The sequence below is a fragment of the Micromys minutus genome (genome assembly GCF_963924665.1).
Source record: "Micromys minutus genome assembly, chromosome: 23".
Classification (NCBI taxonomy): Eukaryota; Metazoa; Chordata; class Mammalia; order Rodentia; family Muridae; genus Micromys; species Micromys minutus.
The window spans coordinates 13,789,299-13,802,429 of NC_137958.1; the positions used below are offsets into that span (position 1 = coordinate 13,789,299).

General features: G+C 37.9%; 1 protein-coding gene across 1 annotated transcript in view; it reads left to right on the plus strand.

The window, feature by feature from the left end:
• Window positions 1-13,131, plus strand: part of PHTF2 (putative homeodomain transcription factor 2) — a 104,311-nt gene that overhangs the window by 15,215 nt on the left and 75,965 nt on the right. The window contains exon 2 of the mRNA XM_080936201.1: window positions 7,596-7,675. Coding sequence (XP_080792327.1) covers window positions 7,631-7,675 — 45 coding nt within the window. The 5' untranslated portion in view covers window positions 7,596-7,630. The remainder of the gene's footprint in view (window positions 1-7,595; window positions 7,676-13,131) is intronic.

Genomic DNA, 13,131 nt, shown 5'->3' on the forward strand with positions numbered 1-13,131 from the left:
AAGTTGTGGAAATTGCCTCTCAGTTCTAAGAATTTTCTGATGGAGTCTTTTTAGATTCTGTTAATTGTAGAATCATGTCATCTACACAAAGAAATGCTTTTTACTCTTTTTATTTGTCTCTTTATTTGCGTTGTTGTTGTTCTAGCTGAGATTTCTAATACTACACTGAATAAGAGTGCAGAAACTGGATACCCTTGTTTTGTTCCTGATACTAGAAAAGTGACACATGCTTGTTTCCTGGGTTTATTTTATTTGCTTGGAAGAAAAATGTTCATCCTTGGCTCTAAAGTAGTGTTAGTTTTTGTTGGTGAGGTGTGTTTCTTGCAGGCAGCAACTAGATGATTCTTGGTTTTGACCCAGTCCTCTAGTTTGATGTCTTTTGATTGGGAAATTGTAGTAGTTAGTGTTATTATTGAGAAGTAGGGATGTATTGGTTCCTGCCGATGTGTTGATTTTGTAGTTGTTTTTTTTTTCCCTCTCTATCTTGTTTAACAGTCTAGTGTAGTTTATTCTTTTCTGTGGCTTTGTGAATGGTTTTGTTTTTCTTCTCAGTGTGAAAGATTCCTTCAAGTATGTTGTGTAGTCTGTTTTTGTTTGGGGAAGGTTTTTATTTTTCCTGTAGTTCTGACAGACAGCTTTGTTGGGAGTACTCTGCTGTGGCATTGTTCTCTGTTGTCATGTAGTGCTTCTTCTTCTCTCTTGCTGCCTTCAATATGCCTTTAGCTTTGTGCACTTAGTGTGTTAGTGATAATACGTTGAGGATTCTTTTGTGGTCTTTTCTGTTGGTGTACTGAATGCTTCCTGTATGTCGATTGCTGTCTCTTTTCCTAAATATGGGAAGTTTCTTGTTATACCTATTTTTAAAGATGTTTTTTGTCTCTGAAAATGGATCCTCCTGTGCCTCTCCATACATGTAAGTCAGGCACTTTTATCGTTGTCTGGTTCCTCTCCTTTATCTTCAAGCCTAGGTAACCTGTGCTTTTCCTTGACCTGTTCTAATAGTGAGGCATCCCAGGTTCTTTTTCCTTACTATGTTTTTGATTTTCAGTATTGCAGGGTTTTTTTTTTTTTTTTTTTTTAGTATTTATATCTTTTTGCTAAATTTTTATTTCATATCTTGTAACAATTTTTTTTTAATTTCATTTAGCTGTTTGTTTGCAAGATGTCAAAGAGACTCAGTCAAGGATTATTTTCTTCTTGGACTTCTTTAAATGCACTTAAAGTCATTATTTTGAGTTTCCTGTCTAGTAACCTAAGTCATCCTCACTAGATGTTATTACTAAAGAATTAATAGTTTTTGAAGGTATAATATTTTGTTTTTCCATGCTTCTCTGAGTTAGAATTACATATTTAATATTTTTCTTTGCTTGGCTTTCTTTTCCCATTTGTCAACATCACCTGTATTCTTTCAGTTGAGACTGGGATGTACTAAAACTGAGAGAGTGTAGTTAAGAAAACAGTCCAGGGGCAGAGGGTACATGGTATAATCTCTGAATTCTTCCCTTTGTGTGATATTAATTGTAAAAGCCACTTTAGCTGCTTGGATATCAGAGGTCTCATTTGACTTCAATAACTGCTGCAGGATAAACATGGAGCATCTTCAGACATAATACTGGCCAGGGTAAGGGTCAAATACGTGAGTTACACCTGTGGTGCTGAAGTGAAGAGGCAGATGGTGAAGGATCATAAGTCTAGGAACAGCGAGATTGCCGAGGTTGATGACTGTCATGCGCCTCTGCAGCACAGAGTGGGCTAGAGCCACAGGATCTTAGAACTTCACCTTTGACCTCAGCACACTTGTGCATGTATTTCCTTCCTGTTAATTTTCATTCTTGCATTTGTGTATGGTGGTGGGTTTGGTTTTGTTTGTATATACCAGGTTTGTGGGGCTGTGTTTCTTTACTGTACCATCAGACACATCTCATACACTTCCCTTCTTACTCCACATCTTTCTCACATCCTTGTCTCCTTGTTGTATTTCCTAGTCACAACCTTCTGTCGCTTTAACAGTCTCTAAAGTATGGGCACCATAACAGTACCCCACCTTCCCCTTCTGTCTAAGTTAGGGTTTTACTGCTGTGAACAGACACCATGACCAAGGCAACTCTTAACAGAATAACATTTAAATTGGGGCTGGCTTACAGGTTCAGAGGTTCAGTCTATTATCATCAAGGCCTGAACATGGCAGCATCCAGGCAGGCGTGGTGCAGGAGGAGCTGAGAGTTCTGCATCTTCGTCTGAAGGCTGCTGGTGGAAGACAGACTTCCAGGCAGCTAGAATACGAGGGTCTTAAAGCCCATGCCCACAGTGACACACCTACTCCAACAAGGCTATAGTTTCTAAAAATTCTACTCCCTGAGCCAAGCATGTACCATCACACCTTCCTAGCTACTGTGCCTTCCTAAGAGTTCTTCTAGTTATCTGACACTTATCTTTACCCTCCTTTCATCCCCATCCCCCATTTTTAATCTTATTAACTAAGACATGAGTATACTATGTACTGCTGTTTACCAAGCATTTTGATAATGATGTGTGGTCAGTAATTTTTGATCTCTAAATGCAACAAGATGTAAATAGAATATTGAAGTTCTGGTGACAGTATGGATAAATCACATGAAGTGCTTGTATTAGTAGCAGTAAGATCATGTGTAGATTTGGGTCAAGCTTGCTTGGTTGATAGAACTTTCTTGTGGGTAAATAAGGTAGTTAAACCATTCAAGTGGATCATATTTCATAGTTGAGTTTTTCAATCACATCAATCAAAACACAAAATGGGTATCATCATTGGTTATCATCATTGTAATTGGTATTTAAAGGATGTTTTAGGCCTTTAAAACAAAATGCATCAAAGAACGGTAAGAAACTTGTAAGGTTTTTTTTTGAGAACATGCTGAAATATAAAAAAGTTGAAGAACATGCAAAGCGGTTTATTAAGCTTGTCTGGAAGTCCACATTGGCATAAAAGATCCAAACTCTTGGTTGGGCTCAATAACTAAGCAGTTCCCAGCGCTGCATTGCAGCTCCAGCTGTAACTCCCGTTCCAGGGGTTCCAACACCCTTTTCTGGTACCTTGGGCATATGGTGCACATGTAGACAAAGCACTCATATGCCTTTAATAAATAAAAAAATTTTAAAGGGTTGCAACTTTTGAATGCTAGAATTTTTTGTTTGGTTGGTTTGTTTTGGTTTTATTGTTCTTTTGGTTTTTGTTGTTCTGTTGTTGTTTTGTCTTGTAATTTGCTCTGTAGACCAGGCTGGCCTAGAACTTATAGAGATCCACCTGCCTCTGCTTGTGCCGAGATCAAAGACTCTGCCACCACTCCCTGCCGTCTCTTAGATTTCTTAACAGCCCAAAGTGTTTTTGTGAGTGGAAGCTCATAACTGCCCCTGATTTTCTTTTCTTAGCTTGGGTATCATCTTCCAAGTACTGACTGTGCATTGGTTCTTTTCAGGAAATTAAAAATTAAACATTCCTCTTATGAACTGTCAAAATAGAAAATGGATAGCTGGGTTTTAGATCACTTTCTCAAATTTCGTTTTCTATTCTAAAATTGAAAATTTAGCATATAATGTAGTGTTTGCTATCTATAATATTTCTATGTAATATCTTCATTCCAGATGAAACTATAAAAACTTTCATGAAATTGTAACAACTTCCAGACAACACTGGTGGATTTTATTCTGTTCAGGCCATATCCCTTCTGTCAGTGATTTCAGTTACTTTATCCTAGCATCAATATCAACATAAAGAAATTTATTTGACCCTTAACATTTCTTACTGTCTTAAGAAGAGGAAACTGTCAAACTTAGCATTTAGGAGTAGAATTAGTCTAGACTACAAAGGCTTAAATTTTTTTTGAACCTTTTAGACTCTAGATTATTCTATATTGGTTGATTGAATGATATGTCAGCAAATCAGCCGTATTTATTACATTCATAGCAGTAGAAAATTTACAGTTAAAAAGCAGCAATGAAATACTTGTCTGGTTGGGGGTCACCACAATATGAGGAACTGTATTAAAGGGTCGCAGCATTAGGAAGGCTGGGAACCACTGGGTTATAGGATGGGAGGCATATGTAAATAGGTACAGCTAAGTATATGCAAAGCAGTATAGATGGAATAGAAACACAGAACAAAGCAAGTTTAAAACTCTGGAGTGGAAGGATGAGGGGGAGATGTGTGGAGAAAGTAGGATTTAGGAGGCTCGTCTGTAAACTTGTGTTTTGTAAAGAGGAAATAGGATTTGGGCAGCAGTGGAAAGTATGGCATGGTTGAAACTTCAGAGGACTGTGCAGCCGTGTTGGCTGATAGGCCAGAGCAGGGCAGTAAACGTTGAAATATAGTTCTGAGGTAGTTGTGAGTTTTATTCTGTAACCAGACAGGGGTGATGAAAGGTTATTAGGAAAGGTAGTAATGAAATCACAGGGCCTGAGGAGAAACTGTCTTGAAAGCACGTTCATCTGATAGTTTATGCCACGTTAAATTCCACATGTTAAATAGATTCATCTAAAATTTTTAGATGTGCTAGTAAAATAATTCAGGAATCATATATAATTGGAGTTGCTGGTTTTGAGTCTTTTGTTTTATGGAACATACCCGTCCTTGTAGTTGATTGATTAAGATAAGATTTAGTGGGCCAGAGAAATGCCTCAGGTGGTAATGCACTTGAAGCAGAAGCATGAGGTGCTGAGAACAGATTCCCAACACCCATGTTCACGCTGGCTGTGGGGGAGCATTCCTGATGCCTCAGTGCTTGAGGGAGCAGAAACAGGAGGATTTCTAGAGCAGGTTAGCCAGTCAGCCTTGCTGAGCCAGTGAGCTCCCAGTTCAGTGAGAGACTGTCTCAGAAATAAAGTGGAGAGGTTGAAGAGATGGTCAATGACTAGGAGTGCCCATTCTAGGCTTGGCTCTCGGCATCCACATGCTGACTTCCAGGTGTATAACTCCCAATTCTATGTGTGTCATGGCACACACCTTTCATCCCAGCGCTGGGGAGGTGGAGGCAGGTGGGTCTCTGAGTTTGATGTCAGTCATGTTGAGTTCCAGGAAAGCCAGGGCTATATAGAGAGATGTTAGCTTAAGGAATAAAACTCTCAAAACAGAAAACCAAAGATAAACAAACAAAAGATCCTGGAAAATGAAAACAGCGAATTGTGCAGTTCTTAGGATCTTACACCCTCTTCTGGCTTCAGTGAGCATCAGGCACCTATGCAGTGTGCATACATACTTACAGGCAAAAGACTCCATAACACTCTATATGCATAAAATAAAGATGAATCCATATAAACAATACAGTGGAGTAAAGATCAAGGAACATGTGCGAGTTGACCTCTGGCATGCATGTAAGCACATGGATACAAACATCTACAGAAGTTTCAGATCTTCTATTCAGGGCACCTCGTAAGTTTTTAATGCTCCCCATCTGTTCATCTCCCTCAACCTCCACGTACATTAACCTGAAAATAGTTTATTATTAACAAGGTTACTTAAAACGAACAGTTACAATAGAGATGACAAGCCTGTAAGCTTGGACTGTTACAGGATAAACATCAGAAAAAGGCTTGAGTTGTCCACAAAATCTCTCGTTGTATATTAACTACTTTTGTTTACTGATTTGAAATTTGTCTTTTTGCCTTTGCTGGGTCTCACTTGTCTGAAATTCATTTATTGTGAGTGTGGTTTGTCAGGTGTCTGGTTCAGAGATCTGTCTCGGCATGTTCTGCAACCTGCTTTAAAAATAGGGCTGAAGCCCACAGTGTCCCTGGAAGGTTGTTGATACTAGAAAAACTATGAAATGAATTTGTAGAGCACACCTTACCAAAGGGGATTTTCTTAGAACAGAAAATTAAGGTTTCAATTCTGTAGATCTATATAACAAAAATTTAGGGAGTATTTTACGTAACTCATAGTTGTTAGATGACACTTATTTTTAAGTGTTGCTCACTCAAGTCAGTTTTGCCGTCGTGGCTGCTGAGATGGGGAAGCAGGTAAAGGCACTTGCCATACAAGTCTGACAACCTGAGTTCTGTTCCACAACCCATGCAAAGGTAGCGAAGCCTGCTCTGCAACCATTGTGGCATGTGTATACATACAAGACGAATAAAAATGTGAAAGCTTCAAAACAGGAAATCGACTATTTAGATCCCTTTATTTTGAGGCAGACATTATCCTTATTTTTATCGCTTCTCTTTGTTTTAACTACGATTGTTTGTTGTGTCTGTATGTGTGTGGGCATGTATGTGCGATTGTGCACATGTCAGTGGACAACTTGCTTAGACTCTGTCCTCTCTTTTCACCGTGTGAGTACTAAGGTTTGAACTCAGGATGTCATGCTTAGGGGCTGAGCCCTCTTGCTGACCCTCAGTATTATTATTTATATGTGATCATTCATGTGTGTGTGTGTGTGTGTGTGTGTGTGTGTGTGTGTGTGTGTGTGTACCCTAAATAAATGGTTTTGCAATCTGTTCACATTCTTATATGTCTACTCCTGGAGGTTTAGAAAACAAAATATTTATTTTGGCAGATAATCTGGATATGGCCAGTAAAAGTGCAGTCACTGATACATTAGGAAAGGTAATGAAATAATGTCTGTAGCTATCAAGAGTACAAGCATTAAGTAACATTAAGTACAAGCATTTAAGCTTTATAGGTTACTACTTTACATTTGATCTTGATAACAATTGTATTGCATTTGAATCCTGGAATGTTCAAGACACCTTCATGCTCCCAAGAATAGCATGTAACATTTGTGATGTTTAGTTTATGTTGGCAGGTTAGCATTTCTACAGCTAATCTGCATGAGGGCTATGTAATTATGTAAGGTGCTTTTCTCCCTTGATTTCCCTGAGGTCCTGGGTAGACTTTGAGGATGCTAATTTGTAATGACTGCTCTGTCTAGAATCTGGCAGAGGTCTGTAGCATTGCTGTTTTATGACTGGGAACGCATCTTGTTGTCAGTCTGAAATCTCTGTAGGGCTGTGGACTGTCTGCTTTATATGAATATAAGAAAGATGTAGATTTCTCAATACCCACAAACTGTGACATCTGACATGTTCTTAATAGATATTATTTCTCTGTAATTGACCCTAATAATGGCTTAATGTTTAATAAGCTTGTCTTGATGTTAATTTGATATTATCATAAAAATATATGATTTAAAATTCAGCCATTTCTTTCCAGACATCTGTTAGCAATAGTAATTTACACTGGCTTTTTGATAGGAAATAGAGAAAAATTAACCTGTTACTTTGTGAATGAGTTAGTTCCTATGATATATATTAGTCATAAGGATAAAATTTCCCATATAGCCTGGAATATTCTGAAACCTACCTAAAAGTTTTATTTTTCTTAGATGACAGTTCATTTTCTAGGAACATTTTATTACTATAGCCATCTAAAAACAACTTCTTCATTATGACAGCTGATTTTTGTTTACTTAAAAGGACCTGCTGCTAAAATTAGACTGAGGAAGGGTGTAATCTAAGTACAGCCATACACCCCTTACTTTGCAAATAACCAGAGTGCTGTGTGTGCATGTTGTTGGACTCCTTCTGGACTGGAAGTAAAGTCATTGCATGTCTTTCTCTCTGCACAGCTTAAAATGACGAATGTGTGATTTCGATGGAATAAATGGCGTCCAGAGTCACAGATGCTATAGTGTGGTATCAGAAGAAGGTGAGTTCACAGCCAAGCTTCCATCTCTATAACAGTTCGAATGCCACAGATCGATCGATGGCTTCTTTTTGCTATCATCGTAAGCTAGGTATTGCCAAAAGTAAAGACTAAATAGGTTTTGGGGCAGAAGATTATATTATTGTGATTTTTTTCCCTTATATTATCTTTAAGTAAATTAGAAAAACAGTGCCTAAAGCATTGTCTTCTAACTTTCATCCCAAGATCTCAAAGTAGCCAGATTAACCTCTGCCAATTAGAATCTATGGCAGGTCTCACCAGGGTTGTTTGTATAAGTAGAAATACACAAAAGTATGCCAAGTTTTATTGTTTTCTCCCCCCCCCAATCTCTCTCTAAATGTCTCTCTCCCTCCCACCTCCTTTCCTCCCTTCTTCCCTCCCTCCCTCCCTCCCTCCCTCCCTCCCTCCCTCTCTCTCTCTCTCTCTCTCTCTCTCTCTCTCTCTCTCTCTTACTAAAAGAATTTTAGATTGCCAGGATTTATTTTATGCAAAAAGTCTAATAGCCTTAGTTTTTACTGTTTGTGGAAAACTATATTTATTGTTATATATTAACACATCTCGTTTTATTCTTGGGATACCTATTATTGAACCCATGGTATTATACTTACAAGGCAGATATTTTACCACTAAGCTACATTTCTAGTCCTTAAGAATACTGATGATTCTTTAGTTCTCAGGTTTTTATTAAAAATATAATTATATATTTAAACTTATCCTATGTGTAGCAAACCAGGCAAGTTTTGAACTTTTGAACTGTTGATGTGATAATTAAAACATTTAAAAGTGAGACAAATCTGAGAATCAGATATGTTTTAAGGATATGTTATTTAATATCTGTTATGTAAAATACAGACCAGATACACAGATAATACAGTGAATACAGTATTGTGTTTCTATATGAAGTTCTTCACTGGAAGTGCTGGTGTTGGGATGTAGTGACATGATCTGTAGCAGTGCCACAGAGCTTAGACATAAAATTCCCAAAGACAGAAATAAAAAACTAGATACATTTATACCCCCCCACACACCCCAAGCTACTTTGGGGTGTACCTAATAAACTTTTGTCTTGTAAAAATTATTTTCAGTAGGCATGATGGCCCACACCTTTGGGAGGCAAAGGGAGGAAGATCTGAGTTCTCTGCCAGCCTGGTCTGCATAGCAAGTTCCAGGTTTGCCATGACTACACAATGAGACCCTACCTCAGCAAACAGATGTGCACGCACGCACACACACACACACACACACACACACACACACACACACACACACACATAAACAAAACATTTTTTCCCACAGTTTTCTAATGTCTATATATCAGAGTAATGTTACTTTTTTTTTTTTTTTTTTTTTTTTTAGCTTTTAGTCTGGGTTGTTTAGAATTTCACTGAAGATTATTATAGAACATACTTGGTTAAATGAACTTTTTTGGGAATTTAGCTGAATGATCCTGTTCTTGTCTGAGGGTAATTTATTTAGATGTTTTAGACATGTGCAACTTAAAATTCTACAGAATATTTGTAAAAAAAAAAAAAAGTGTCACAAAACTATACCAGCAGTTTGTTTTTGAAAGAGCCTTTTAAAAGTGCTTGCAACCCTAAGAACTTGATGGTTGCTGATTACTTGAGCACAGGCAAAAATTTCTTTCTTTGAGCTCCAATTATCACTTTTAGAACTGTGGTATATATAGTTGGAAAATATATATATAATGCTTACACAAATGACACACTTGGTTTGGGTACTGGTTAATATGTACTGGATTATATAACTTAAACATTTAATAGTTGTTTTTCTGACTGTCATTAATAGTATTCAACCTAAACTGGTATTACTACAAATAAACTCAGTATGTCTACCTCATTTCCTTGGTTGGTTGTCCCACTGACCTTAGAGTCACTCTTCCCTCATGGGAAATGGTTCCATTTTCATGTTTGTTTGAGTACCAAAGGTTAATTAGCTCCAAAGGCCACTACTTAGCTCACGAGCTATTTTGAACTTGAACTCTAAAATCAGATATGAAATTTCCAGAAGGATATGAAATAAAATGTGTTCAGTCATAATCAATGTTTTTAGAAAATAAAATTGCATGTGAGGGATCCTTATGCATTGATTATATTTTGGTGATTTTAGAGTTTCTTACAGTCATGTCTTAAGCTTTATTTAATGCTATATAGTTATAATCATGATCAACTGCAAGTTCCTATTGCTAAAAAATAGTTTTCTGGTTACCTTGCAGGTACAACTTATCCAACACATGACAGGAGAGAAGTCAGACAGTTCAGGCTAATAATGGACAGTTGAATGTTCTTTATAACAGAACTATTCTTTTGTGTTTACATTTCTTATTTCTGAAGTGAGAGACTTACTTATCTTTGGGGAAAGAATCCTAAGTATCAACCCACAAGTGACTAATTGACATAGTAAAATCCAATGATAATAAAGTTTTATGAATATACATGTAAAATTAGGGGAATGAGGTCGGGTTTAGAGGACGTGTGTAGAAGGAGGTTGATGTGTAAATAGCCCCTACACAGGTAGCAGAGAGAAGCACTACGGTGGCCAACAGAAACACGCTTGAGTTTTTATGTTGGTTTAAATGATTTATCTTTATACATGTGTATGTGTCTCTCTGTGTTTTTGTGTGTGCATGTTCTTATCCATATATGTATCCGATGCCTGGTACCCATGAAGGCCTGAAGAGATAGTTGGATCTCCCTGTATGTGGTTTTGAGTTGATTGGTGTATGTGCTCAGAACTCAGCTGAGTCTTATACAAGGTCAGTGCACACATTTAACTACTAAGCCATCGCTCAAGTGCCACAGAGGAATTTTTTGTTGCCAGTGTTGGCTAATGGTAGTCAAGAGTGGGATTCATTTATCAACTTAAACTATCCTGAGTAACATGAACTTCATTTGTAACTGGTTATAAATATTTGGGAACTTTAGACCCTCTACTTTCTTAGTTAAGTCATAATGTGTGCAAATGTGGCATGTATGTATACTGGCATCTGTGTTTTCATGTGTGTATATAAGTACAGGTATAGTGCAGTACAGAGTGGTAGTTGTAGCCGCAACGTTACGAGTTCCTCACTACCTGCCCCAATATACAGACAGACAGATACACACACACACACACACACACACACACACACACACACACGTAACCTTATCTTTAATATACCTTAATCAGCTCAATGGCCGGGCCTTTTCCAAACTTCATCTTGCTAATGCCTCCTCTCTGATACTCTTGAGTTATTACTTTGCTGCCCTAGACCCAATGGGGGTGAGCCTGGAGCTGCTCTTCCCTAACTCTTACATGTTGGCTGTCTCTTTGTCCTGCGCTCCCCCACCCCACCCCTGGCATGGTGGTTCTGTCTTACCCACCAATCTTAAAGTTCTGCCTCTGTCTTCCTGTCCAGCCATTGGGGGGTGGCGGGGAGGAGCAGGGACCCTCAGCGTCTCACTTGCAGGATTCCCCTGCAATCTTCCAAATCTACAACAGGTTAACTTGCACAACATCATACATGTGACTAAGAAGTATTAAGTGTCTATTGTCAGTTTTCAAAGCAATTGCTATTATTTATTTTTTAATATCTTGTGTCAGGATTTTTTTGCAAGATGAATCCAACATAAACTAAGGGGGGGGGGGATGTATTGGCTTAAATGCTAAAATAGGCAGAATGGTGAGGCTTACCTCAGGATTGACTGAAGCCCAACTCCAAAGTACCACCAGATGTGTGTGCCTGCTTCTTTTTCTTTCTCTGCTTCTCTAGAGCTAACATTCCCTTCACCACGCGGGATGTTATACGTGTTATGGGGATCAACCTGGAGGTACCTCTGAACTCTGGTTTTTCTCCAAGAAGGAAGATCTATGGAGGACTGGGATACATTGGTTTTCCATTCAAGACTTTTTCCATGTTAAGAGCTTCAACTTGCCCGGAGATTTTCATTGTCCATAGTTCCAGGTCCCAGATGAATAAGAGGCTGACTAGATAAAATCTCAGAGGGAAACCTCAGTTCCTAAACCGATGATGACATACTGTTTTCCTGCCAGTGTCTGCTTTAGATCAGGGCATGTGTCCTGATTTTGGCTAATGAAACATCAAGGAAGTCTTCTAAGAAAAGGCTTCCATTTCTTAAAAAGTAAACCAGCAGCAGTAACAATAGGGGAAAAAAGAGAGGGGGTGGGGAGGGAGGGAAGAGTACTAAGTACTTTAAAGTTTGCTGAGTGAATGAAATGGAGGATATCTCATATGTTTGGACTTATTGTTGGATAAAATCTGTTGTCACAGCTTTTTATAGTGACCTTGTTCCCACAGGAATCTGCCAACAAGTTAATAATAGCTGATTTCAATGATGAATAAACTTTCTTTCTGGACTTTTAAACTGCAGAATTACCACCAAAAGTGTCCTGCTTTGATCTTCTCTTTGTGTAAAATAATAAGTTACCCTTTTATTTTATGTTGTTTCTGTTACTTATTGAGATACCTTCTTCCTCTACAATCCTGACTGGCTTAGAACTTGCTTTGTAGATCAGGCTGACTAACAGATCTGTTGGCCTCTGCCTCCCAAGGGCTGCGATTAAAGGCATGAGTCACCACTTCTGACCACCATATTAATATTTTTGAAAAATTATTCATTCATACTATTGGATATTTTAGTTCCTCGAAGCTCAAAGTGTTATTCAGACATTGACTTAAAGTATGGCTTTCTGTCCAACATACAACAAAGACACATGCACCACAATGTTCATAGCAGCTCTATTTATAATAGCCAGAAGCTGGAAAGAACCCAGATGTCCTTCAGTAGATGAATGGATACAAAAATTGTGGTACATTTACACAATGGAATACTACTCAGCTATCAGAAACAATGACTTTATGAAATTCTTAAGAACATGGATGCATCTAGAGAATATCATCCTGAGTGAGATAACCCAGTCACAAAAGAACAGACATAATATGCAGTCACTGATAATTGGATACTAACCCCAGAAACCTCAGAACACCCCAGAAACAACTCACAGACTATGTGAAGTTCAAGAAAAGAAAAAACCATTATGTTTACTCCTTAAACACCAAGAAAACTTTGACTATTTCCAGGTTACATCCTGTTTTACATGTACTTTATGCTCACTGTAACTAGTAAGATCTTAATGCACACTATCAAACCTTAAAAAAAAAAAAGCCAAGCAATGACAAAAATGTATTCGTATACTTTTATGCAAAAATGCTTAAAATTTGTACATTTATCTTTGTTTTTTAAAATAAAGTTCTTCAATAAAAAACGAAGTATGGCTTTCTGAACAATAGGCACTAAGCTACAGAAAAGTGAGCATATTTTGAGCCATTTTCCTAATGTACATCAATTTTTCAATGTGACTAGGTGGCCGGAGAAATGGCATAGTGGCTAAGAGCACTTTGTGCTTTTGCAGAGGACCTA